The sequence below is a fragment of the Gobio gobio genome (genome assembly GCF_949357685.1).
Source record: "Gobio gobio genome assembly, chromosome: 13".
In the NCBI taxonomy this organism is placed as follows: Eukaryota; Metazoa; Chordata; class Actinopteri; order Cypriniformes; family Gobionidae; genus Gobio; species Gobio gobio.
In genome coordinates this window covers 24,520,043-24,546,804 of record NC_137106.1, presented here as the reverse complement: position 1 = coordinate 24,546,804, position 26,762 = coordinate 24,520,043, and the positions used below count along the sequence as shown (strand labels likewise).

Genomic DNA, 26,762 nt, shown 5'->3' with positions numbered 1-26,762 from the left:
AGTCTACAGTTTACTTATTTTGCTATCCTCACTTACATAAATGAACTATAATGTCCTGCACCCATTAGTAAAAAATTATATCTGGTGTCTGAATAATTTTTGGTTTGACTGTATAAATGAGAATATTTTTCACTTATATTCTAATGTTGAATATGTTAACATATTGCTTGTAAATACTTAAAAACATAAAGTACGTTTTTTTCAGATAATATTTCAATTATTTATTTTGGCTTTATGTTTATAAAAAGAGTCCCTCACAAGGGGATAATCATATTTTGCAGTCATTGGCCTTAAAACTTTTGAAAAACTGGTTATAGCAGGATTTTTCAGGCCATGCTCACATCATTCAGCTTCATGCTTTATGAATATCAACCACATTTTTCCCCAAGAAATAATGTTTATTCATCCGATGTTACATGCAAATATTCTAAATATATGTACAGAACAAACCAACATTTTTAATTCACATCAAAAAAAAAGTAAGGTTAGTTATCATGATGGTTTCATTTAAACTCTACAAAGCAGAATGACACTTTCATGGCAGTGTTTGTTTTCTATTCTAGACCTCGAGGGAATCTGTATCTGGAACACAACTAAACACTTTTTGTGTCTTCTCAGGTGACCTAAATAGTTCATGTTTCTGTTAAAAGGAGGATTCTAAAGCAGCCCGCATGTGAGATGTTCATTGAAGTTACTTGCCCTAATGCCTTATGAGATATAAACTACAAAAACTTGTAAAATCAGTGTTGAGAACAGCTTTAGGGGATCTCTCTCTCTCTCTCTCTCTCTCTCTCTCTCTCTCTCTCTCTCTCTCTCTCTCTCTCTCTCTCTCTCTCTCTCTCCATATATTTATCTAGCATGAGATCATTTCTTGGCAGTCACATGACTCCTTCTGTCAGCCAGTCCTGTCTCTGCAGTTACAATCGGTAAAGCAGTTGGTCCATTGTTTGACTCATTTAGTGATAAATTCAGGCTTGTCTGATAAATACCATCTTTCATTCCTGTGACAACATTAAAAACCCTGAGTTGATTCTTGTCAGGATGTGCAAGAAGCAAAGCAAGATAAGAACGGCACAAAAGTTTGGATAATTTCACAAATACATAAATCAACAGAATACCGTGAATACATTTTGAAGATGTTAAATGTGTGTGTTTACATGTAGTTTAGAAATTTAAAGCAACAATGATGTTAAAAAGATTTATACATTTTCATTACAGTTAAGGGTGTTTTTCTCCTTTCTCTTAAATTACAATATCCATCACAATATCTCTTCAAATGAACTTTAAGGCAACTTTTAAAGCATTTTTTTTTTTTTAGATCAAGTCAGTCACTGTGTTCGATTTCAGTAAACAGGTTGATTGAGAGCAAAAGCATTTTTTTAGAGTGTATTATATACATTACAGTTCAAAAGTTTGGGGTCTGAACGTTTTATAATGTTTTCGAATTAAGTCTCTTATTCTGTTGGGTGAAATATGGTTGGGTCAAAAATTAAGATTTTAAACCCAATGGTTGGGTTTGCCCATATTTGACCCACACGTGGGTTGAAACAACCCTGCATTTTTTAATGTAGGCTGCATTTATTTGATCAAAAATACAGTAAATATTGTAAAATGTATTTCATGCCTGTGATGGCAAAGCAAATTTTTCCGCAGCCATTACTCCAGTCTTCAGTGTCACATGATCCTTTTTTGAAAGCCTTTTCTTTCACTTTTGATCAATTTAATGCATTTTTGCTGAATAGAATTATTAATCTCATATTTAAAAAAGGGTTAACGCACATTCAGTCCAAAGATAAAATTAGTTTAAAATAATAATAATAATAAAGGTCCTCTTTGATATGTTAGGATTTTATCATGAAGCTTTTAGCACTTACAGTATATATGTACAAAAACAGTGCTATTTTTCATAACATTAATTCTCAAAACATCAAGCCAAAAACTTATGTTAGACCACACTGAAAATTTTCTAGTGACTGATCACATCTAAATTTTTTAGTTGGCCAAATTGAATTTCTGTGAATTCAGAAATTGCATCAATTCACAGAAATTAAATTTGGCCAACTGAAAAATTTAGATTTTTTTTTACAGTGCAACCGACAGTGGGCTGAACAGCTTTTCACTTGTTGCAGATATGAGCCTTAGATTGTGCTATTTTTAGATTTTAATAGACAAGGTGACAAAATGCCTGAACACAAACTCACACTTCCTGTGAGGCTTCAGCTCAGGATCGCAGCCAAGCTGACGAAAGTGTTTCGTCCCCTGAGCAGTCAGGAACACTGATGGGAGTGTGTGCCAATCACACGCCTTTTAACACAGAAGCAGGTTCCTCATGATTCTTAGATCAGTTCAGAGATTTTCAAATGTAAGTATAAACTCTTTCCCAACTCTGAGGACTTTCTCAGACACTTTCACAAGTGGTTTAATAGTTGTGAAGAGTATGGCTTGCTGTATAGTGCTGGTTACTGTATTTCCAGATATGACCACCTGTAGTTAAAAAAGTTCAATATGGCTAAGTGATTTGAAGAAAAACAATGTTTTTTTAAATTATTATTATAGTCCAATTTTAATGAAATAAAACTTTGGCTCCCAGTGTCAGTAAAACATTAAAAGTTCTGCATTGAGTTGTCTTGAGGGGCGTCTCATCAACAGAGTGAGAATCGTCTGGAGTTGAGGTTCATTTTGGTGAGACCAATATGTTTGAGAGGTGTGGAAAGAGTGAAGGCGGCTTTCATGGGGATGTCACACAGCAGGTCTGAGTCCTCCTCGCACTCCTCCAGCTCATATGTGGCGTCATCCAGCATCTCTTTGTGACGGTGACACATCTGCTCCACCTTCAGCCTGTAGATCTCCCCCCGTAAGCGAATCAACTGCCGTGCGAGACGGTTATCCTGCATCTGCATCTCCCTCTGTGGAGAAATGAGAGAGAGAGAGAGAGAGAGAGAGAGAGAGAGAGAGAGAGAGAGAGAGAGAGAGAGAGAGAGAGAGATTTTATAGCTTACACAACACTGTGGACTACAGCTAAAACCAGATACTTTGATAATCAGCAGTAATTATACGTTTAAATTATTCAAAACAGCAGTCACACATGTAGGGAATTGTGAGCACCTTTCTGTCGAAACACCCACTCAAGTTTCTGCACCTGTGTGGCATTTAGCCTACGTGTAATATGCTAAGAGACTAGACTCATGCAACCTGTGTTGTAAAATGCTGAAGATTTCAAGATCATTTTCTATGCATCTCACTTCACACACTCTAAAAAAAAAAGGTCCTATAGGGCACCAAAAATGGTTCTTCGTCGTGATCATAGAGGAACCACTTTTGGTGCACCATATGTTAACATGTTCTGTATATGGTAGCGGTGCTATATAGCACCTTAGTCAAAGAACTGGTGAAGAACCACTGAAGCATTTTTTTTATTTATTTATTAGATAATAATAAATACAGTAATATTTAAAAATATATATATATATTATTTAAACTTAAACTAACTTAAAATTTTCTATTCAAATATATTTTGAAAATGTAATATATTTTCTATTCTCGTGGAAATAGAAATCTCCCCATCATCACCCCCCATAAAAGTTGCCTACTGACCACCAAACTTTTGAATGGTATTGTTACTTGCATGTTTAAGAACTTGAAAAAACGCTTTTAGTTCCCAAAATGACCCAAAGAAAGTTTAAAAATCCCATGTAATTCCTGATGATGTAAGGAGATGATAGATAGATAGATAGATAGATAGATAGATAGATAGATAGATAGATAGATAGATAGATAGATAGATAGATAGATAGATAGATAGATAGATAGATAGATAGATAGATAGATAGATAGATAGATAGATAGATAGATAGATATACAATACCAGTTCGTTTCTGAGCCACTGTAACGCGTCGTCTATAGTATCAAAGCCGCATATATTCTTAAAAGGCATCCCATCTTTCCAGATGTCGGGTAGCTGGGAGTCCTTCTCCACAGGTCCTGGGCTGTTGGCATTTGAACTGTGTGTGGCATCAATCCATGGACGAGCCTGCAGTCGCTCCTTCCATTCTAAGTAAGACGGTCTGCGCGTTTGGAGTTTGAGTTTCTCTGTCAGGGCTTTCACATTATCCAAATCCTCCATATCGCCCTCAGAGCTCTCGTCTGCTCCCAGCTCCCTGAACTCCATCACTGATCTGCTTTTATTCCAGCTGGCCGAGACTGTGACTTGTGACTGCTCAGACGTGTGCACTGAGCCTGATCATGCACGAGTGATTAATCTCAGGAGGTGTGCTGTGCTCATGTTTATATAGACAGAAAAGTGACCGCCCATGTTCTGCAATCTAATGATCAGTGTTTAATCGGAGAACCTCGGACAGTCTGAACTTGTATGTTGCGGCCAGACGCGACATTTCGTGTCAATGTGAAACTATTCAAGTGGCACTGGGTCACTGACACCCTTAAACCCAACAGTAAACAGCTTCTCACACACCTCACAAAAAGTTAAGTTCCAGGACAGACAGTTTTCATCAAACAATATGGTTTCACAAAGGCAAATAAGAAATCGCAGTAAATATTTAATGTGTGTATCTTGTGGGCCAAAGCTCGCTCACACTTCTTATCTAGGCTATCAACAAGTCAGTCAGCGCGACTGCACCGTGAGTCTTTGTAACTGTTTTGTAACCGAATGTCTCCATCTTCTGCTGATGTTGAGGAATTGCAGCAAGAATCTATTTAGCTAAAAATTACAATCTAGCATCGGAATCAGTTAGACATAATTTATTATTCTAAAACGAACCATATAGGCCTGTTAGTGAGTTTTATTTTTTTGAAACTGGCCCCCGGCTGGCCCGGGGCCCTCAGAGAGCCGCAAGGGGGTGCTATATGCTATATATCCTCGAACAAGTATAAATTGATAAATTGTGTAAAAATAAATAAATGAATTAGAAAAATAATATTGAAATTTGAAAATATAATTTATCAAAAATTAACAACAACAACAGTTTTCCTTGCGTTTTCCTCCTGAGAAACAGAAAAAAAGTGAATTAGTAGGCCATTACATTGTTTGGATCATAAGAAACAAATGGAATAAAGACATTTTTGAAAAAATATACATAATTTATTTTGCTATGTAGGACCCATTTATTAAGAAAATTAAAAGAAATGAAGAGGCAAAAACAATGCAGTGTTGTTTTTTTTGGTTGCAAGCTTTTTTTATTTATGATAGGCTTAGCCTACACCCTTAAAAATAAAGGTGCCAGGAAGAACCAAAAATGGGTTTTCACAGTGATGCCATAGAAGAACCATTTTTGGTTCCCTAAAGAACCATTTTGTGAAAGGTTCTTTGAAGAACCATTTTTATCTAACCATTTTATAGTCTAAAGAACCTTTCTGCGCTACAAAGAACCGTTTGTGCAATGGAAAGGTGCTTTGGATATTAAAGGTTCTTCATGGAACCATACACCTCGCCAAAGAACCATTTAAGAACCTTTATTTTACCATTTTGCAATGCATATACTGTATCTAGTTTGCATATGAATGTGTTCTTGGGGCAACATGTAATGACGTGTAATAATTGGGAATATCTTTCATAAGAATATCTCTCATATTTCATAAGAATATTGGTATAATTTCTTTCCCTAGTATTCACGCGTTGTGTCTCCAAAATGCCTGATATGCCATGCTTTAAGTCCCGGTGTCCTTCAGTGGACATGTATGAAATCAATGTAGGCTAACAGAAATTCATATTCTGATTTCAAACCTCATAACATTTTGAGATGTTGATTTCTGACAAACAATTTGAAAAGTAGCCTATCACTTGAATGATAATTACAAAATATATCCTTCCAGAAAATATGATCATTCAGTCATTTTAGTAGCCTATATCTCTGCAAAGCCCTGAATGTGATATTTACTCACTTATTCATGTTTTTCTTAATAAATGGGCTGTGGCTTAGGCTATGCCCTCCGTGTCCATTTTCTTGCTCCCTCATCATCATCATCTGCACCATCATCGCCATCAGCATGGTCCAGAGAGAGACTCTAGTCTCAAGGATCTCAGTTGTAGGATCACTGAAAACTGTAACAAATTAGGCTATTTCACAAGTTCTAAGGCCTGTGTTTTCTAATTAATGCCCTAATACTCCGAAATGTCAGGAAGAGTGATTACGAAGAAACAAACAGCCACAACAATAAACAGAAACATCACCAAAAAAGAGAAGAGGGCTGGGACTTCAAGAACGGAAACGAAAGCAGAGAAGCAAACAAAACGCTTATGAATCGCGCGAGCAGACATACCTACCGGCCCTCGCGCACAGTTGCTTAGCGGCATTTTATATTTGCCAGATGCCGGTACGTTTTATAACAGTCTATATTAACATCAAGGGGTAGGATACATTTTTGTAGATAATTACCTTATAACATTTGCGGAAGACAGAGACCCGGAGTGGGCTAGTGGCTGGCTCACCAGCTCTCTAAACTCGAGAAGTACCAGATGGTGGTTGTTATACCGTTGTGAAATGGAGTTGTCGCAGCACATTAAGACGGCTAATGTTGAAGACGTTACCCTGAAAAGACCTTTCCATCCAGCGCTCAGAGGAACCCTGTGCGTTACCAGTCACCACCTTCTGTTCTCAGACAGAAAGGATGAAGCTTCCTGGCAACTTCTCATTCTCCTCAGGAACATTGATGCCATTGAGAAAAGGTAGAGAGACAGCTGTTCTCATCAGCTGGAGATTAATTATTCTCTGCTGGGGGGAAAACCCCATCATAAACCAGGCCAAATTGGTTTGCTGGTATTTTGTTGGTGTAACCAAATATATTTAAGTTGTTTCAGTTATGTTAAGTAATATTTTTGACTTATTGTTTAAGGTTACCATCAAGCACTTTTGTTTCAGCTGGATTTTTCTTGCCTGTACTGTAATGCTAAAACATGTTAAGAAAAATAATACGCCTGTCCTATTCATATTCTAATTAATACACTACTCTTTGAATCTCATTTGGTTCATAATTACACCAGATAAGGTTAGAAAATAGTGTGTGTGTGTGTGTGTGTGTGTGTGTGTGTTTGATCCCTGAAGTGACCTGCTTCTGTAATATTAAACTCTAATTCTCTCTTTCTCTAATATAACCCATCACTTTTCCTCCGTGTCAGTGTCGAGAATCTTTTTGGATACCCCAGGTACACTTCTAAAGCAGGCCCAATGTTTGATTTGTGGACTGTCATTGCTCATTGAAGCTGCCGTTTTATACTGTTCTGGGATCTGCTGTTAATTTAACACAGTAATGTTAAAAATCAGTGGAGCAGCAGCATCTCATTTCAGCATAAGAAGGAAACTTCTAAATTGAACTGCGCTGGCAATGTGTTCTTAGCTTATGGCAGGGAGGAGAACAGAATAAGCATATTTTGCAAGGTCTTTTGTGCTTTGCAATGAGCATTTACGCAAAAGATCATATCACGCTGACATGCTTTTAAAGTTTTGAATACATCCATAGCAGCTACATTTGTGTACCTGATGTGCAATACATGTTTGTAATCTAATGTCCATAAACGGAGAGGCTTACATTCTATTAAAATTCTATTTAGAGCTCAGTCACACCTCTCATTTATCTCACAGTCTCTATGGCCTTACGCACATGGCTTATTTTTGCTTCCTGCTTCTGTCTCTTCTGAGGCCCCAATGGGGATGATTGTATGGAATTTGAGAATGTGAGAAAGGCATGTTCTTAAAAATGTGTGTGGGGGTGTTTGTATGTGTGTCTTATACAGGACTGTGGGATCTTCTGGTACTATCACCATTAAATGTAAGGACCTGCTTGTTCTTCAGTTGGAAATTCCTGGAATGGAGGAATGTCTGAACATAGCCAGTTCTATAGAGGTACTAAATATAGTTATATCACTATAGTTGCGCTTGCGACAAGGATTAGTGTTAATATTGCTAATTTTTAGGAATAGATTCTCTACTGTTCAAAAGTTTGGTGTCTGTTTTTCAAAGATTTTTAAAAAAAATATTTTAAAGTCTCTTATGTTTACCAAGGCTGCATTTATTAGATCAAAAATACTGTAAAAAAACAACAACAACAACAAAAAACTAAAACCTAACCCTAAGTATTAAATGTTGGCATGCAACTTGTCCCCAACCATTTGTGCTACGGACATAAACGTCAAATCAAGCAGTTTGTTGAAGAGAGGTGTGCGATTACTTTGATTGGACTTGTAATTCAACTTGCGAACAGTACTACTATACAATAATACTCTATTACAAGTTGCACCATTTCTGCCTTTCATCTTACGCCTGATAATTGTTGCCCGGTATTAAAATGTTGTACTATTTTGTCCAAAATAAAAACATTAAAAGTAAAATCCTAAAAACTCATCATTAAATTTATACATCATAACATAATTCTGAGATTTGCTAAAGATTACATTTAGCAGTGTTATAATAATTAAAAGTAAATCGTTAAAAGTAATAATAATATTATTATTAGTGTTTTTAATGATTTACTTTGAATTAGTATTAATCTATTAAATGCACAATTTGTAAGATTTATAGATCAAAATTTCCAAAAAACACTAGAACAATGTTATATATTTTTTTGACCTGTGTATTATTTACATTATCCCAAACGTTTCCAACAATGTTTAAATCCAGAGAAATCAGCCATTTTAACCTGTTCACACCAAGGACGATAACTAAGATAACGAAAAAGATATAGTTCTAAAAATCGTTCTAAATATAAAAAAACATCAGAGTTCACACCACAGCAATAACGATAAAGGCACAGAAACAATATCGGTGGAATCACTTTTAGAATGATTTTTTCCAGCTGATGAACGATAAAAACATTGACAGCCAATCAGAATCCATCCTGCTCTAACAATCTCGAGCAATTAAAGTGTCAGACAAGCACGTGCTTAGAATAAACAGAACAATATCGTCTGCTGGTGTGGATGCTAATATAGTTATCTTGGTAACACTTTACAATAATGTTGTATTAGTTAACAATAGTTCATGCAATAGTTAACATGAACTAACCATGAACAACACCTCTGTTCAACATTAGTTAATCTTTGTTAACGCTAGTTAATACAAATACAGCTGTTCATGGTGTGTTCATGTTAGTTCACAGTGCATTTACTAATGTTAACAAGATTTTAAAGGAACACTCCACTTTTTTTGAAAATAGGCTCATTTTACAAGTCCCCTAGAGTTAAATAGTTGAGTTTTACCGTTTTTGAATCCATTCAGCCGATCTTTGTATCTGGCGGTAGCACTTTTAGCATAGCTTAGCATACATCATTGATTCTGATCAGTCCATTAGCATCTCATTCAAAAAATGACCAAAGACACTTTCAATATTTTTCCTATTTAAAACTTGACTCTTCTACAGTTACATCGTGTGCTAAGACCAACTGAAAATTAAAAGTAGCGATTTTCTACATGGCTAGGAACTACTTTCTCATTCCTGCGTAATAGTCGCGGATCTTCGCGGCAGTACCATGGCTGCAGCGGCGCAATGATTTTACAGCGCCTGAAAGTAGCCCCCTGCTAGGTAACTTTCAATGTGACCGGCACTAAGTTTGTGTAGTTGCAGAGAAAGTTTCAGGCTTGCAGCCGACAAATTGTGTTGTGGATTTACCTGTGTGATTAGCCATGGTTCTGTGTGTTATAAAGGGCTGTGATAGTAAGTCGAAGGTGTATACTACCACCATGTTTCACAGAATACCAATGAATCATTGCGCCGCTGCAGCCATGGTACGGCCGCGAAGATCCGCGACTATTACGCAGGAATGAGAAAGTAGTTCCTAGCCATATAGGTGTAGAAAATCGCAACTTTTCATTTTCAGTTTGTCTTAGCACACGATGTAACTGTAGAAGAGACAAGTTTTAAATAGGAAAAATATTGAAAGTGTCTTTGGTCATTTTTTGAATGAGATGCTAATGGACTGATCAGAATCAATTATGTATGCTGAGCTATGCTAAAAGTGCTACCGCCAGATACAAAGATCGGCTGAATGGATTCAAAAACGGTAAAAACACTACTATTTAACTCTAGGGGACTTGTAAAATGAGCCTATTTTCAAAAAAAGTGGAGTGTTCCTTTAATAATGCATTAATAAATATTGAAATTACCATTAACAAAGATAAATAAATGCTTTATAAGTGCAGTTCATTATTAGTTCATGTTAACTAATGTACCTTATTGTAAAGTGTTACCGTTATCTTTATAGTTATCGTCCTTGGTGTGAATGGGCCTTTACGGACCCGTGTCATTGCGTCACCTGTTAATGACATCATATCCACGCAACCCTCTAATATCGATCACACTCAAATATATTTAGTAGGATTGTTCTAACCATGTAAAACAGCGGTGCGTTATTAAAGCATATTAAAAGCTCAGAGAACGTTGTTTCACACAGGTCTCTCTCATTAGCATTTGCTCCAGCGGCCTCATTTCTTTCTTACGGCTCTCGGCCTGCCCTGCTTCATTCCACCGTAACGTTACATGAACATGATTTCTGCGCGAGTCCGTCAGATTCCTTTCCATCAGCTGTGGAGGTGAAGAGTCAAGACGACCACTCCCACGCTTTTGTTTTGAATAAGCAACCTCTAGTGGTGAAAACTACATACTGTGCCTTTAAGAAAATCTTTTCCTACTGTCAGTAAAGCATCCTGTAAAATCCTAAATACTATGGGTCATTGCAAGTTGACACATCTCTTAAAAGATGAGTTTTAAAGATGACTTAAGATGACATCAAGCATATATTGTGAAAGAAAAAAACAATCTTCACTGTAGACACTGGCAGTAAAATAAATGTTGAGACCAGCACTGCCTCATCTTTAACGAGAGTAGACTCTGATATTGTCTCATGTCTCTATAGGCTCTCTCGGCTCTGGAAAGTGTGACAGAGATGTATCCCTTTTTCTTTAGACCGTCACACCTTACTCTGCATGGCCCGTGGGGCCTGTCCTCAACAGAGCAATATTACAAACAAACAGAAAGACTGGTGAGCTGTATTTATCTTTCTTTCACTTTCTCTTCCCTTTCCTTCAGACCAGTTATGTTATTCTGTAATTCTCTCACTTTGAGAAACACACAAAGCCAAACACAAACAAAGGATGTTCAAAATCATTACTTAATGATATAAGCCATTGCTTTGTTTCCTGAAAGGAAGTCAAACAGGAAGCACTTTGTTTGCCACAGGAAACTAAAAGCAGTTTTGAGACATGTGTCACACTTAAATTCACAGGAAACAGTGTGTACTCTTTCTCTGTAGCTAGTTAATAGTTTTTCACCTACTGTATATGCATCTTTTTTTATTTCTGCCTTCTTTTCTATTCCTTGTTTGTTTCACATAGCTTACATTATCACCCATTGTAATCTCACAGCTGTTTCACAGGCCTTCATTTCTTTCCTTAGCTGTAGACGTTTATCTCTCACCTCTGACTTCCTGTCCTTTTGGCACGACATCATATTTGTGTCATAATTAGAGTGTGTTTTACTTGTCACTCTTTTTGGATCAGTTTTATATGTCTAGCTTATATAAAGTCTTATATAAAATTATATGTCTAGCTTATATAAAATCACTTCTTTATAAGAATGTATTTATAACTGTTTAAATATATATAAAAACATGTATAAATGCATGTATATTTAAATGTATACATGTACATGGTTGTGTATGTTCATAATATGTGCATGTGTGTGAGCAGTGGGACAGGTGGAGAATCAGTACAGTAAACTCAGATTACTCTGTATGCCCATCGTATCCATGTGCGGTCATTGTGCCTCGCGAGGTGGATGATGAGAAGCTGGTCCAGTCAGCCCGGTTCAGACAGGGCGGCAGATTTCCTGTGCTCTCCTACTGTCACCATAGGAACGGAATGGTGAGTATTGTATTTTTTCCTGTATCTCAAATCATGGGATCGAAAATGAGTGCGGTCTGGGGTATTTTGTTGGAATCTTTTTGCCATTCTACACTTTGCGTACACTCTCTCTGTTCTGTCTGTTAAATTAGACCTTATTTATTGCATTACAATTTGTTTATTATTCATGTAACAATATTACTGTAATCGTTTTAATAAGCATAGCTCTATGATTGATAAATGATAAGAACTTTGTCTAGTGCTCTTATGAATGTTTTTAGTGTGACTTTGTGAACGTTTCTTAACTACTAAACTGAATGATAGCAAAGCCTTCCTCATGGCCTGTTTTTGCATATTTGGCATATTTCAATCTGTAAACCCACTTGTTCTACAGATCTTTTTACTAGTGTTTTTATGCTAGTGTTTTTGATAGAGTGAATACCGTTTCTTACAGATAACATCACGAATGTGGTCATTCCGGTCCTAGACTTCTGGGGGCCCTAGGCAAAACCCTGTCAGTACGTTCATAAAAACCTCAAATTAAAACCTTAAGCTGTTCTTTCAGAGCAGTTTCATTGTCAACCAACAACAGTGAATTGAAACGTTCAGTAATACAATAAAAAATTAAAACAATAGGGCAAATACAACAAAATATATACATGAAATTAACTACTTAGCCTACTACTAATAATAGCCTACTACTATACAGAAATGTAATAAGTAATCAAAGGTTAAAATAAATAAATAAATAAAACATTGCCTAGTATTCACTGTATGAATTAAATATACATTGATTCTTATCAAAATGACTAATGTTATTCAGTAAAGAGCAGTGAATGATTCTCTGGTTTTCTTTTGTTGTTTGATTGACATTAAACGACAGAGAGAGCAGTGGTACATTTATTTGGCTGCTGTCACTTTAAGAACAAATGCACAGACATGCATTCGATTAATTTCCCAGCTGTTTGTTCACTGAAGACATAACTGAATGCGTTTAATTTTAAAAGCCCCCAAGACGGACATGTTGACATAGGTTGCGTGTATTTGTCCATTTAAATGCACACTCGACTTGTCATTGTTTCTCTCCATATTGGATCGCACGGACAGAAAGCCGCCCGTTGAACAGTGTCTCTTTTTCGCAGCTAAATACACGTAACATTTTATGATTCGACTGATTTGGATGTTACGTATGATGACCGCTTTAGGAACGGAAAGTGGCATCATGTTTTCATAATCGTTGGAATCGTATTGCTATGAAAAACAATCCCCTTCCAGAGAAAAAAAATAAAAAAAAAAATAATAAGGAAATATGTCCAAATTTTGAGTTTTGGAAAAAAGTAAAGACCCTTACAATTAATGGATGTGGCAACACAATGGAGGCTGTATGCGTGCCCTTACTCCTCTCTAGCCCTGCTCACTCCTCCAGCGTCTCGCGGTGACATGAATCACTCTCCATCATTTTCACACCACGGCCATTAAACAATCTAGCAAACAGTAAAAAAATCGAACTTCGAAATCGAACACCAATAAGACAGTACATCAACACATCATACAGCTCAATTTTAAATTTTGTAATAAATTGATGCAAAGTAAAAGTTATGTTATCCGTTGCCTAGGTGATCATGCGAAGCAGCCAGCCCTTGACAGGAGCCAATAGGAAGAGATGTAAGGAGGACGAGCTCCTTCTCCAGGCTGTGATTGATGGGTCAGTGTTGGGTTACATCATCGATCTGCGTTCTGCCCAGCAAGCCCAGCAGGCCCGGATGACTGGAGGAGGTTTTGAGTCTAAGTCCTCGTATAGCCACTGGAAAAGAATCCATAGACACCATGAAAGGTGCGAGGGAATATTACAAGTCATTTTTAATCGTCTGAAATTATGTGACACATTTGACTTTGAAACAGATCTGCCTTTGGCTTTGATTTTGCATGTCATCATGTGTGTTTACAGGGGAAAGGTTCTGCAGGAGAGTCTTATTAAGCTGGTGGAAGCGTGTAGTGACCCTTCTCACAGTGTGGACCGCTGGCTCAGTAAACTGGAGAACTCCAAATGGCTTTCTCATGTTCACAGTGCGCTGTCCACTGCAGGACTGGTGGTAGAGTGTGTGGAGAGGTGGGAAGATCTATTACTTTGGTCTTTTAAAGGGACACTACAGAATGCTGGGCTCTCTGTCACCATCTGTGGTTGAAACATAAAATTGCAGTTTTATTAAATTATTGTGACTCAGAATAAGGCAATAACGACTTAACACTGATTTATTTTTATGTACTGGTTCAATAATGAATTTCTAATGAAAAATGTAATTCTCTGTAGTGTACCTTTAACTAGTATTGTGGTTAGATTTTTACATTCACTCTTCTATTATTTTATCCACTGCCTTTGTGTAACTTACAGATACATATATATTAGGCATTGTATGTTTTAATGTTTTTGATGTCAGTTTTAGTAGACAAGCATATATATGAATTTGTTTGTTTCTTTTTTACTGTTTTTGAAAGTCTCTTTTGCTCACCTTTTTTCGCTTTTTGTTATTACAATTTAAAATAACCGTTTTCTATTTTAAAACATTTTAAAATGTAATTTATTCTTGTGATGGCAAAGCTGAATTTCAGAAATCTGTTTAAAATGCTGATTTGCTGCTCAAAAAGCATTACTTATTATTATCAATGTTGAAAACTTGTGCCACTTAACAAGGAAAACAGTGGTAAATTTTTTTCAGGATTCTCTGATAAATAGAAAATTCGAAAGAACAGCATTTATTTAAAATAGAAATATTTTGTAACATTATAACTTTACTAACTCTTAAAGGGTTAGTTCACCCAAAAATGAAAATTCTGTCATTAATTACTTACCCTCATGTCGTTCGACACCCGTAAGACCTCCGTTCATCTTCGGAACACAAATGAAGATTTTTTAGTTGAAATCCGATGGCTCTGAAAGGCCTCCATTGGCAAAATGCACTGTACACTCTCAAGACCCATAAAAGTTACTTAAGACGTCATTACAATCCATCTCACTACAGTGGTTCTACAATAACTTTATGAAGCGACGAGAATAGTTTTTGTGCGCAAAAAAAACCTAAATAAGGACTTATATAGTGATGACCGATTTCAAAACACTGCATCATGAAGCTTCGAAGTGTTCTGAATCAGTGAGTCGATTCAGCGGTTTGGATCGCCAAAGTCCAGTGATTTCACCAGTTTGGCGGTTTGACACGCGATCTGAATCATGATTCGACTTCATAAAGTTATTGTAGAACCACTGTAGTGAGATGGACTTTGTAACGACGTCTTTAGTACCTTTTATGGGTCTTGAGAGTGTAAAGTGCATTGCATTGTGCCAATGGAGGCCTTTCTGAGCCATCGGATTTCAACTAAAATATCTTCATTTGTGTTCCGAAGATGAACGGAGGTCTTACGGGTGTCGAACGACATGAGGGTCAGTAATTAATGACAGAATTTCCATTTTTGGGTGAACTAACCCTTTAACTTTCGAATGTATACAGTGCTGGGTTGTAGAAAACTGTAGAAAGATGTTGAGAAAACTCAAAAGTTAAATGATTGCTGTAAATCCAGTGATCAAATGCTTTGTGGCCTCTCAATTTTCCATGTTATTATAGCCACCTGTCTGGTCTGTGTATACAATTTCGTAAAACTATGAATGTATGTAAGTGATATGCTTTTTTAGAAAGGAACATTTTAAAAATGAAAGAGAAGAATTAGGCAGAATCAATAAATGATGAATGATTTACTGCCATTGTGTGAATAATACGTTTTCATGTTTTTTGCAGGGATGGTCACTCTGTGCTTGTGCATGGCTCTGAAGGGACCGACAGCACACTGCTGGTGAGCTCATTGGCTCAACTTATCCTGGACCCCGCCTCTAGAACTCTCACGGGCTTCCTCTGCCTGCTGGAGAGGGACTGGATACAGGTGAATGTTTGTTTGTGTGACATGATTTGTGCTCAAGTATGTGCTTGTGAAATTAGTGAATGTTTACGGCTGCATTATGCCAACAAAGCCACCTTTCTACTAAACTACCCCCAATAGTAGCCACAGATCTGTTTGTAAGAAAGTTGAATGAATTGTGTGTTTGTTGTTTCTCAGGCTGGACACCCATTCCAGCAGCGCTGTTCTCATTCGGCGTTCTCTCATGCCCGTCTGAAGCAGGAGTGCCCATCCTTCCTGCTGCTGCTTGACTGTGTGTGGCAGGTGTGGCGGCAATTTCCTCTGGCACTGGAGTTTAGTGAGGCCCTGCTGCTCCGATTGGCACAAGAGGTTTACGCTTCTAACTATGGAACCTTTCTTTGTAACAACGAGCAGGAGAGGTGGGCACAAATAATCCCTATATGACACTCATTATAATGCACTATACCTTTACTGTCACTTCTGATCAATTTAAATGACTGACCTCAAACTTTTGAGCAGTAATGTATGTATACGGTGTATAATTTGTTATTTACTTATTTTTGCCTGGGATAGATGTGCTGCAGGAGTGAAGGAGAACACACACTGTTTGTTTCAGTCCATATTGAGTCCTGATATTGAAGAGCAGTACCTCAACCCACTGTATGAACCCACTGATTTAGCCATTTGGCCTTCAGTGCATCCTCAGTCCTTACAACTATGGACAGGTTAGGTCCAGATTATTCAGTAAATACACACATTAATAGGGTATGCATTGACGTCACTTTCCCGCCGGAACACGCCCCCTCAGCCGGGACTGAGTGGCAAAACAGCCTGCTGCATGGCTGGATTTAATAGGGGAAACTGTGAAAACTGGAGTAAAACAAATGATTATCAGTCTAAACTAAAGGTTGGACTTACCAAAGATCCAGTGATCCATGGATATTTACATGCAGCCAGCAATCGTATTTCCTAACTTATTTCCTAATTTATATGAGCCTAATTTCAATGGCAGGTACATGCATAAAGCAAATTTGCTTGTGAACGCTTTATATAAATACAATAAAGGTAGGTCTAAATCTGGGTGATCACTTATATCAATGTTATATAGTTTCATATCGTCCAGCCCTATAGTTTTTTATTTAAAAACATCCAATTATGCAGAATATAAGTAAATGGTAAATATTTAATTAATGAGTATAACTGTACAATACAATATGTAGGGTATGATTTTACCCTAAATTTCAACATATTGACACAAAATTATATCTGCAAATCCACGTTTCGCTGCCTGGAGTCCAGTTGTTTCTGTGAATTGCATCGATCCATTTGCGTCTAATTTCTGTAGCTTTCGGCAGATTGTAAAAATATACCTCAGAATTTCTTCAGAAATCTATTTATACTGTCAATCTCAAAGCTCTTTCCCATTTTAAATGTGTTTTCCGCGGCATTCACGCTGAAAACCAATGCTGCCACTTGCCACCCTGCGGGCAAAACCACAGTCACTCCAGCCGACAGTGACGTCACGTGCATACCCTCTATACAAAGTTACAGCTGTGAAGTTATAATGTTATGGAGTTTATTTGTATAATTAGTATGTAATATAGTAGTATGATTTTGTGAGAGAAAAAAAACATACACTTCCATCATTAATATCACAGGGTCCTCATTATCTCTGTATGGGTTTGTGGGTAGGGCTGTTCCTCAGGTGGACGGAGTATGCTCAGAACATGGAGGAAGCTCGTGAGGAGGTGTGGAGCATTGTGAAAGAGCACCGTGAGAAAGCTGGACCTGACGAGAGCAAAAATACGCCTAGTACACACTGTGACACCTTGACCCCATTTGAGAACCTCATGGATGAGCTGACTATTTTGTGACCTCATGGTAGAAATGACATTGTCGAGATTGTTATGCATTTCTTGGTAAGAATGAAATTACTCCAATAGAATAAGTGTCACTCACTGCCAATCAGATATATCAGATATAATGTAATTTTCGAAAGCAATCTGATGTTCTGTCATTGAATAGTAATCAGACATGCATGTTATACTGTGATTATATGAGACAGCATCAATTATGATGTTTTAATGTAAAGATTTTCACACTTTTACAGACAGCTGAATGTTGAATCAGGGAATGTGAGAAGTTCGAAGACCTACCAGACGGTGATTTTATACATGTTTGAGAAGTTATAAACAGCATTTGCCATTGGAATATGGTTTATAATTAGTTATTGCACAGCTCTCTGGAATACTTGATTCTGATTGTTTAATTGCCACATTCAGCGGTCAGATATTTCCGAATAATGACTGTTTTCTTGGGAAATATGTTAATAAATATTATTAAAATGTTTCCTAGCAGAGTGTTTGAACTGTGAAATTTGAATACATTTAATTTTCCATTTGATTTTAGAATTTATTTTTATTTTATAGAATGTATAGTGGACATCATTTTTTTTTCCAGAAATGATTATACTGTGTATATATATATATATATATATATATATATATATATATATATAATGATTGACATTTAAGTATATTATGAATAAATATTATTTGACTATAAAATTAAATTATAATGGGGAATCTGCGCGCGCACACACAAACACACGCACACAATAACATCTCACTGGCCAATGAAATCTTCGGAGTAAAGCCCCAGCTCAGCTAAACTCACCCACACAATATAAATCCGGAGTGGGCAGCCCGTCAGCAAGTTTGCCCTCTTGTAGCGCTAATGGACACCACAGTCACTATCACGCGACCGTATGTGCTAGCATAACGCTAAAACTACATTTCCCAGCATTCTCTGCACCGGCCTCTTATTTATCCAATGGTCATTCGATGCGCTCCTCCGGCAACCAATCGGACAGTAATCTCTTAATTCTAACGGTTAAATACCATGAAAATCCCTCTTTTCAGCACTATTAAGTTACTTTTCCCACCTCCGGATACACAAGAGCAATGTTGTGATTTGGGTTCAAGACACGTGTTTCACATCATCACGGATTTCAAGTTTGAATAAGCTCGAGGTAATGTTGCGCTTTTTCTGGAACTAGCTAACGTTACTGATTTACATATTAATCGTGTATGAAGCAACTCCCTTTTAAAGATGAATTAACAACTTGGCCGTAAGTTTTAGCAAGTAAGAAAATAAAATGTAAGATTGTGTGTTTTTCTGAACCGTCCATTCGGTTTAATGACTGACATGTTTTATTAAGTGACAGATAGACGACATGCTGTCAGGTGTCCGGTTGTGTGCCCGCTCGCTGTCTAGAGGTTGGTCGGTTCGCGGCATGAGTTTGTCGCCGCGTCAGATCAACCGATGGCCGAGCACCGAGTCCTCCGAGCCTCCTACGGACAGTCCCCGAGTCCTCATCACAGGTGCCATCTGTTTCCCATCTGCTTAAAATAACGTGTGTCAAACTGTAATGTTTTGGTGGAAAAAGTAATCAGTTCCATCATGTCTTCTGTGTTTGTTTTCCGTGCGTATAAGAGACGATCCTATTGATCGCCATGACAATAGGTTGGGAATAAACAGTGTTAAAAGCGCTCCGCGTGCGCACAATGGAGCGCGCGGGTGTTTTATGCTTGTGCAATAGCGTGTAAAGAGTGAGTAAATGGGCTGTCAGTTGAGGTGAAGTTGAAAAATGTCTGGACAATAACAATCACGGAGCCTATTTTAAATTACGTAAGCCTGTTTATTAAACTGCACTGACATTTGGGTGCTTTTCGCTCTTTTGAGTGGCTACTTCATTTGCATGTGCTGGTTTGCAGACACACTTCAAATAGCTTCATATGGGTAACCACATTTTTTTACAATCCATCAGGCTAAGGTAATCACTGTAATAGCCTATAGGCTAAAGTGTATTTTTTGTTGTTGTTGTTGTATAGCTACTAGAGTTGGTCACACATGATGTGTGGTATCATGTTTTCTTTTATTGTGCATTCACATCTGACCTCCAGCATAGGAGTAGGCCTATTCATTTTAAAATAATGCACATATAAAAGTGACGTTTTAATAGATTTAGGGAGTTTTATTCGGCTTACTTGTCTAGTCACTTCTAGCTTACTAACTCATTGTTAGCGGTGACATTTCTGATTGTTAAATGTCTGTTGCTGTAGTGTGTGTTTAAACTCCTTTCATTGTTGAATGTGTTTTTCTCCTGTTAAAAGGTGGCCTAGGACAGCTTGGAGTTGGTCTAGCTCAAATGCTGAGGTTAGTGAACAACCGAAAGATGTGTAGAATGGGAGAAACACAAACAATTTTTACATGTTTGCATATATTGTACATTTGCCATGCTTTGCATTGATATTCGCTTGACAAATTAACCCCTTTTTTTAAATTTCTGAGCTGGATTCTGTGAAAATCTGCAAATGTTGAACAATCATTTCCCTTTTATTTTGTCTATTTTTGTTTCATAATCATATTTAACTCCTTTTACATCAGGCAGCAGTATGGAAAGGAAAACATCATCCTGTCGGATATTAGGAGGCCTCCCGCTGAAGTTTATAACATGGGTATGTTGACTCTCTCAATACAGCTCTGATATGGGCAGGCGGTTACATCAGGTGCAACATATATATATAGAGCCACATGGACAGTGTGGTGCCTTGAACTGGCTGTTCAAGTTTACAGTATACGTTTATTTATGTGACTCTTTCATTTCAACTCTCAATTTCAGTAACACTTTACAATAAGGCTCTATATGTTAACATGAATAAATACCATAGATAAGATGAAACAACAATACAATAAATCTTTAAAGCATTTAGTAATCATATAGTATCAAATCATATACTCTACCGTTAAAATATTTGGGTTTTTATAAGTTCAAAAGTTAATATTTTTTAATTTTCCAATAATGCATTAAATTGATAAATGCTTTTCTAATCATCAGTCAAAATCCTGAAAACAATGTATCATGGTATTCACTATTCAAATATTAAGCTGTGCATTTTCAACATAATGATAACAATAAGAAATGTATTATTTCTGAAGGATCATTTGACACTGAAGACTGGGGTAATGATGCTGAAAATTCAGCTTTGTCATCACAGGAATAAATTACATTTTCAAATATATCAAAATATAAAACAGATATTTTAAATTGTAATAATATTTCACAATATTGTGTTCATATATTATTTTGTATGTTTACGCTGTATTTTTAATCAAATAAATGCATCCTTGCATGGTGCGCATAAGATTTAAAAAAAAAACATAAAAAATTGGACCGACCTCAAATGTTAGTGAATATTAATGCATTTTTAACATTTGAACATAAATGTTGTTCAAACATTCATTTAACTAAGAGCAATGATATATTTATGAATTAACATTAGCTTAGATTCATGCTGTAAATGCTGTAATAAATATTATTTATTGTTAGTTCATGTCAACAAATGGAACCTTGTTTACATTTCAATCTCTTGGCCTCATTCATATTCCTATGAATAAAGCTCTCATTTAACCTTCATCGTCTGTTTTTTTCACCTGCTTTACCTCACAGGTCCATTTGTATACGCTGACGTGCTGGACTATAAAAACCTGAGAGAGCTAGTCGTGAATAACAGAATCACCTGGCTGGTGCATTATAGCGCATTGCTCAGTGCTATCGGGGAAGCTAACATGGCTCTCGCCCGCACCATCAATATCACAGGTGGGAAAACTCACACATGTTTTTAACATTAGGGTTAGGTGCTATATGCTGTATGACTGCCTAATTTACAACGTAAGGTTTCCACTATCCCTGACGTCCCACATTCTGTCCTTCTCCTGTTGCTGCTGTCCTGATATCTTCTCTTCTCCTCACCCCACTCCTCTTTCTTTAGGTCTGCATAATGTGTTAGATCTGGCTTTGGAGAACTGCTTGCGACTGTTTGTACCCAGTACCATCGGAGCATTTGGCCCTTCGTCTCCCCGCGACCCGGCCCCTGACCTCTGTATCCAGAGACCTCGCACCATTTATGGAGTTTCCAAAGTCCATGCAGAGCTGATGGGGGAAGTAAAGATTGATGTTTTTTATGTTCTATAGTCTGGGAAAAAAAAAAAAAAAAAAAAAAAAAAAATATATATATATATATATATATATATATATATATATATATATATATATATATATATATATATATGTTTTTTTCTCTCACAAAATCATACTAATATACTACATACTAATAATACCAATATATATATATATATTAATAATATATATTCATTATATATATTAATAATATATATACAATATATATATATATATAATATATATATATATATATATATATATATATATATATATATATATATATATATATATATATATATATATATATATATATTAATATATATATATATATATATATATATATATATATATATATATATATATATATATATATATATATATATATATTGTATATATATTATTAATATATATTAATATATATTAATAATATATATTAATATATATTAATAATATTTGTGTAAAGGTTCATTGTAACCAGAATTTGTATGTCTAGTGTATAATTCATATATATTTCATAAGCTTAATGTGAACAATTTCTCACTTACATCAGGGTTTCTCAAACTTGGGTTTGAAAGCTATAACTAATTATATCTAATGTAAAATAAATGAATAAATGGGACTGCATGATACTCGCAATATAGCTTATTTAGATAATTTAATTTAAAGGTCCCATGGCATGGATTTTATATTTTATTGTATAATGTATTCTGAGGTGTACTTATAAGTATGATTTTTACATCATAAATTGTCATAATTTAGAAATAAAAGGCATTTTTTCTATACTGATGTTTGCCCTCTGGCTGAATGCCCTGTTTCAAGGGGCGTGTCTGCTGTGAGACTTCAGTAAAAACGCACACTGTTGTGATTGGCTGACATCTTTGCATTTGAAATGAGCGGAGGGGGCGTGGTTTAACGAGGTCTACGACGCACGAGCTGCTGCCAGAGAGACGGATGTCACTTCTCATCAGTTCTCTCAGCACGTCTCAGTTCAGTGAACTGTTGTAGTTACTAGCATATACTTCAGGTTATTCGTTTATTTTTAGTTGGAGGGACTGTCATTCATGTCAGAAAGTTAGTAACTTTAGTAAATGATGGATCAGCGCTGACTCGAGACACGAACCGTTTAGAACAATTCAGTCCGATTTGGTGAACTGGTTTGACCGGTTCAATAAAAAGAACCGGTTCAAAAGAACGATTCGTTCGCGAACCGGACATCAATGGACCAGAGACCGAGTGATTGCTAACAAAGTTATATATTGTAACTACTGAGTTGTGAGAGCGCTGTCAGCGCGAGTTTATTTTGTTTGTCTCCGAGAGTCCCAGTCACGCCGAGCCCACCTTCCACCTTATTCTACCAACTTTGTAACACATGTAATGTACAATTACAGCTGTCGAGATGAACAAGTTACGAGTAAGTGTTGATTATAGCATTATTTTTAGATGTTTTTCTTATCATATGAAAAGCGTCAGTGAAGCGCATTGAGTACACAGCGCAAACAAAGACACAACAGACAGACACACGCAGTAATCTAATGTAATCCAGTTTATTGTGTGGATAGCTGGCTAGCCTAGGCCGGATACACTCACGCTTACCCCCCGTCTGCTTAATCTTGCGCCGTGTTTGGTGCCTCTGCTGTGGGTGAGATGCAGTAGTGGGGGTCGGTGATGTTGAAGGCCGACCGGTCAGTGCAGCCCGAGCTTCGGCATGCGTGAGGTTTATCTCTAAAGAGATGTGAGTCTGCCGATGTTGAGCAGAAACTCACGACTGTATGCACATTTTAGAACAGATAGACGCGACGAGGACGTACAAAAACACTGACTCACAAGATAGAAAACACAAAAACACCGTTCTGTCGGGAGAGAGAGAAGCCGCAGCGTGTGCACGAATAATAACGTTCTGTGTGAACTTGAATAATTAGCTAACATCAGAAATCACTTATCACAGATCAGAAGGAACTGAAAAAAGACTTTTGTTTTCATTTGTACATCCAAACACTGAGAAACTGCCAGCATTCACTCGTTCACAAGCCATGATCTCTCGAGGGCAAACAAATATGGCGCTCACATTAGTGTGCCAAGTTCTCTGGGCGGAGGAAAGGGAGGTAACCGTTCCTGTTATGACGTCATAACAGGAAAATTCCAGATCAGCTCGTCTGAGCTGTCATTTTCTCAAAGGCAGAGAAAGACAGCCAGAACTCGGTTTACACCGATCAAAATTTCTAGCCACTTGGGGACAATATTCAGGCAAGGGGAACTCATATTAATGTTGAAAAACCTCATAAAATGAAAATTTCATGCCATGGGACCTTTAATTAAATAACTGTATTCTCTGTTTCAGAGTGAAGAACATTATTATTATTATTATTATTATTATTATCAACAGAGAACTGTGAATATGCAAATGTGTTGTAAAATGATTGAAATAATTAAAATCTCAGGGGGTACTTCAAGTAAATATATTTTAAGTCTAAGGGGTTTGGCTGACAAAAAAGTTTGGGAACTCCTGACTTACATGATATGTAATTATGAAATGCCAACATCCTAACTGTTTTCTGATTGGATCAGTATCTCCACCATAAATATGGCCTGGATTTCCGATGCTTGCGATACCCGGGAGTCGTTTCTGCCCACACCAAGCCAGGAGGAGGCACCACTGGTAACAAGCCTCAATTACAGACACAATCTTTAGTTGCACATAAAGACACACACCTCCATACGTATACACTTATTCATTGAATTGTCATTTACTTACGATAAAACAACACAACTAATCTGACCAATGTAATTGTATGCGTCCTCTTTTCCTCAGATTATGCTGTCCAGATCTTTCACGATGCCCTCAGCACCGGCCACCATGAATGTTACTTGCGTTCCAACACTCGGCTTCCCATGATGCACATCTCTGACTGCCACAGGGCCACCGTTGAGTTCATGCAGGCTCCTGAAAGCCGACTTTCCCTGCGTACTTACAACATCGCAGCCATGAGCTTCACACCTGAGGAAGTGGCAGAAGAAATCCGTAAACACCTGCCCCACCTGAGGGTCACATACAATCCAGATACCATCCGGCAGACTATTGGTAAGAGCAGCTTTTGAAAGAGTCTGAAATCATATTAATTGTAATGTTTTATTGTAGAAATAATGCCTCTTGGTCACTATGTTTTTCTTAAATATAGAAAAGTCTGAAATATTTAATCATAGACTACAAAAGCCTTGATAACAATCAACTAATGCAAGGATCTAAATGTTAATGAAATGTTATGTTCCTTTTATAGCGGACAGCTGGCCTGTGCGGTTTGATGATTCTAATGCACGTCAGGACTGGGGCTGGAAGCCTACGTACGGCCTGTCAGAGATGGTTACGGACATGTTGTCCTCCATCCGTGAAAAGAGAACCAATGCAGGACTACCTGTCAGCTAGCAGGTCTCTCTCAGGGACTGAAACACAAATCACCAGCATCTTTCCAGTACATTTCTAAACTGATCTATCTCAAATTTCTGAGTAGTGAATCTGTGTAGTATGAATGAAATTCTGACATACTACATCCACCATGTTTTCATGTGACCTTCGGCATCAGTTTCCAGTGGACTTCAGAGTCCTCATTCGAGTTCTTTTCGGCCTAGAGTTTATGAATTCGGACATACTATTTGGCTCACACACCGTTTTTTTCCCTACTATATAGTATTGAAGTAGGCATATTCGGACACAGGGTCTGTCTTTCTATTCTGTGATCTATTCTTACATAGTTTTTAAGTTGTCATGGGACAGAGAAAAATCAAGGAAATGACAGAATGCTGATGAATATAACAATAATAATAGCTTAATATTATAGATGAAACAGACCAATTTAATTATTTTAGAGACACCAGACTTTTTTATTTTATTTTAAATACATGAAAATAACAAGGTCAGCACTTTCATTGCTTAACCAATCCTAACATTCTTTTTGTGAGGGGACAGATGGTCTTTTTGTACAAATACAGTAAGGACCATTAGACACCTTTCACTCTACAGTGCTCATATACAGTGTGTCTCAGTTTGAACACAGCCATGGGCAGAAAAAGCTTCACTACCAGCTCTAGTGTGAATCAAAAAATTACATTGCCTTTGTTCCAACTTCCAACTGCTATCTCTGAGGAATTCACAATTGCCTGAATTTTGGGTCATGTTTAACCCACTATTGCTTGTATTGGCTTTATTTATTGGAGTCAGTTATCGAAGGGCTCTGGATTCACAATGGATGTTACGGTGGTGTGAATTAAGTACTTAATCACTCAGAATTGCTGATGTATTATTTATACACTGTGAAGAGATTTTTATTTTTTGTTAACTCAGAAGAGCTAAAACACCTTATGGCCTTGCAAAAGAAAGGGGAGAGTTCTTTAGCTTAAGGTGTCATTGTTACAGTGTAATTATACATTTAAGTATTGAGTAATAATAATTAACTACATGTACTTACTATGGGGTAAGGGTTAGGATTAGGTTTGGTTTTAGGGTTAATTGCATGTAATTATGCATAATTTATAGTTATTACTACAGTAAACACATGTAACAAGGAAGGACACTGTAAAATAAAGCGTTACCCTCTTAACTAAGACAACATGTAGAATGACTCACCTCCCTTCCAAAAGCAAGTGTGATTTCTGGACAAACCTTATTGTGTTTAAAGTTGAAACTGCCTTAATTTTCAGTTATAATTTAACCTCAAAAATTGCTAATGAATCACATTCAGAACTGGTGGGAAATTGCAGTGTATGTCAAATAAATGACTTTAATACAGCAAACATTTGATGTATTTGTTTAGTGTCGTTTTAAAATGAATCCTGTTAAATATATTTTTAAAAATCTGTATTTTTGTGGTAATATTTATTAAATTTTAGCACAATTAAAACACAGGTTTATCAATGTGCTTTACATAACTTACAAAAAGCGATAACAATAAGATACTAACATAAATAATGCAATAAAACACATAAACAGTTGG

At 36.7% G+C, this 26,762-nt stretch overlaps 3 protein-coding genes across 9 annotated transcripts; 2 read left to right on the top strand and 1 right to left on the bottom strand.

Annotated features, from left to right (window-relative positions):
- Positions 1-772: 772 nt before the first annotated feature.
- Positions 773-6,626, bottom strand: fam167b (family with sequence similarity 167 member B). Of its 2 annotated transcripts, none has more exons than XM_079833678.1 (4): positions 6,393-6,626; positions 5,899-6,058; positions 3,866-5,001; positions 773-2,906 (listed from the first exon to the last, which is right to left on the bottom strand). In XM_079833678.1, the coding sequence occupies exons 3-4, from the start codon at positions 4,166-4,168 to the stop codon at positions 2,643-2,645; spliced, it is 567 nt and encodes a 188-aa protein (XP_079689804.1). In that variant the 5' UTR covers positions 4,169-5,001; positions 5,899-6,058; positions 6,393-6,626; the 3' UTR covers positions 773-2,642. The 2 variants fall into 2 exon arrangements, with proteins under 2 accessions (XP_079689804.1, XP_079689805.1); XM_079833679.1 differs by having other exon boundaries at positions 5,899-6,051; positions 6,393-6,586.
- LOC307136541 (myotubularin-related protein 9-like) lies at positions 6,222-18,149 on the top strand. Of its 4 annotated transcripts, XM_079833672.1 has the most exons (12): positions 6,238-6,682; positions 7,133-7,159; positions 7,748-7,856; positions 10,862-10,987; positions 11,694-11,867; positions 13,463-13,680; positions 13,795-13,956; positions 15,635-15,776; positions 15,951-16,171; positions 16,326-16,477; positions 17,445-17,671; positions 17,863-18,108. In XM_079833672.1, the coding sequence occupies exons 1-11, from the start codon at positions 6,498-6,500 to the stop codon at positions 17,624-17,626; spliced, it is 1,698 nt and encodes a 565-aa protein (XP_079689798.1). In that variant the 5' UTR covers positions 6,238-6,497; the 3' UTR covers positions 17,627-17,671; positions 17,863-18,108. The 4 variants fall into 4 exon arrangements, with proteins under 4 accessions (XP_079689797.1, XP_079689799.1, XP_079689798.1 ...); XM_079833671.1 differs by having other exon boundaries at positions 6,222-6,682; positions 17,445-18,149; XM_079833674.1 differs by lacking the exon at positions 7,133-7,159 and having other exon boundaries at positions 6,254-6,682.
- A 469-nt stretch (positions 18,150-18,618) lies between these two features.
- Positions 18,619-26,628, top strand: tdh2 (L-threonine dehydrogenase 2). 3 transcript variants are annotated; one of them, XM_079833677.1, is made up of 9 exons: positions 18,619-18,783; positions 18,979-19,135; positions 19,928-19,970; positions 20,202-20,272; positions 21,265-21,414; positions 21,587-21,759; positions 24,343-24,433; positions 24,587-24,856; positions 25,053-26,628. In XM_079833677.1, exons 2-9 carry the CDS (start codon positions 18,988-18,990, stop codon positions 25,196-25,198), a joined length of 1,092 nt encoding a protein of 363 aa, XP_079689803.1. In that variant the 5' UTR covers positions 18,619-18,783; positions 18,979-18,987; the 3' UTR covers positions 25,199-26,628. The 3 variants fall into 3 exon arrangements, with proteins under 3 accessions (XP_079689803.1, XP_079689801.1, XP_079689802.1); XM_079833675.1 differs by having other exon boundaries at positions 18,653-18,783; positions 18,973-19,135; XM_079833676.1 differs by having other exon boundaries at positions 18,675-18,882; positions 18,973-19,135.
- Positions 26,629-26,762: the final 134 nt, after the last annotated feature.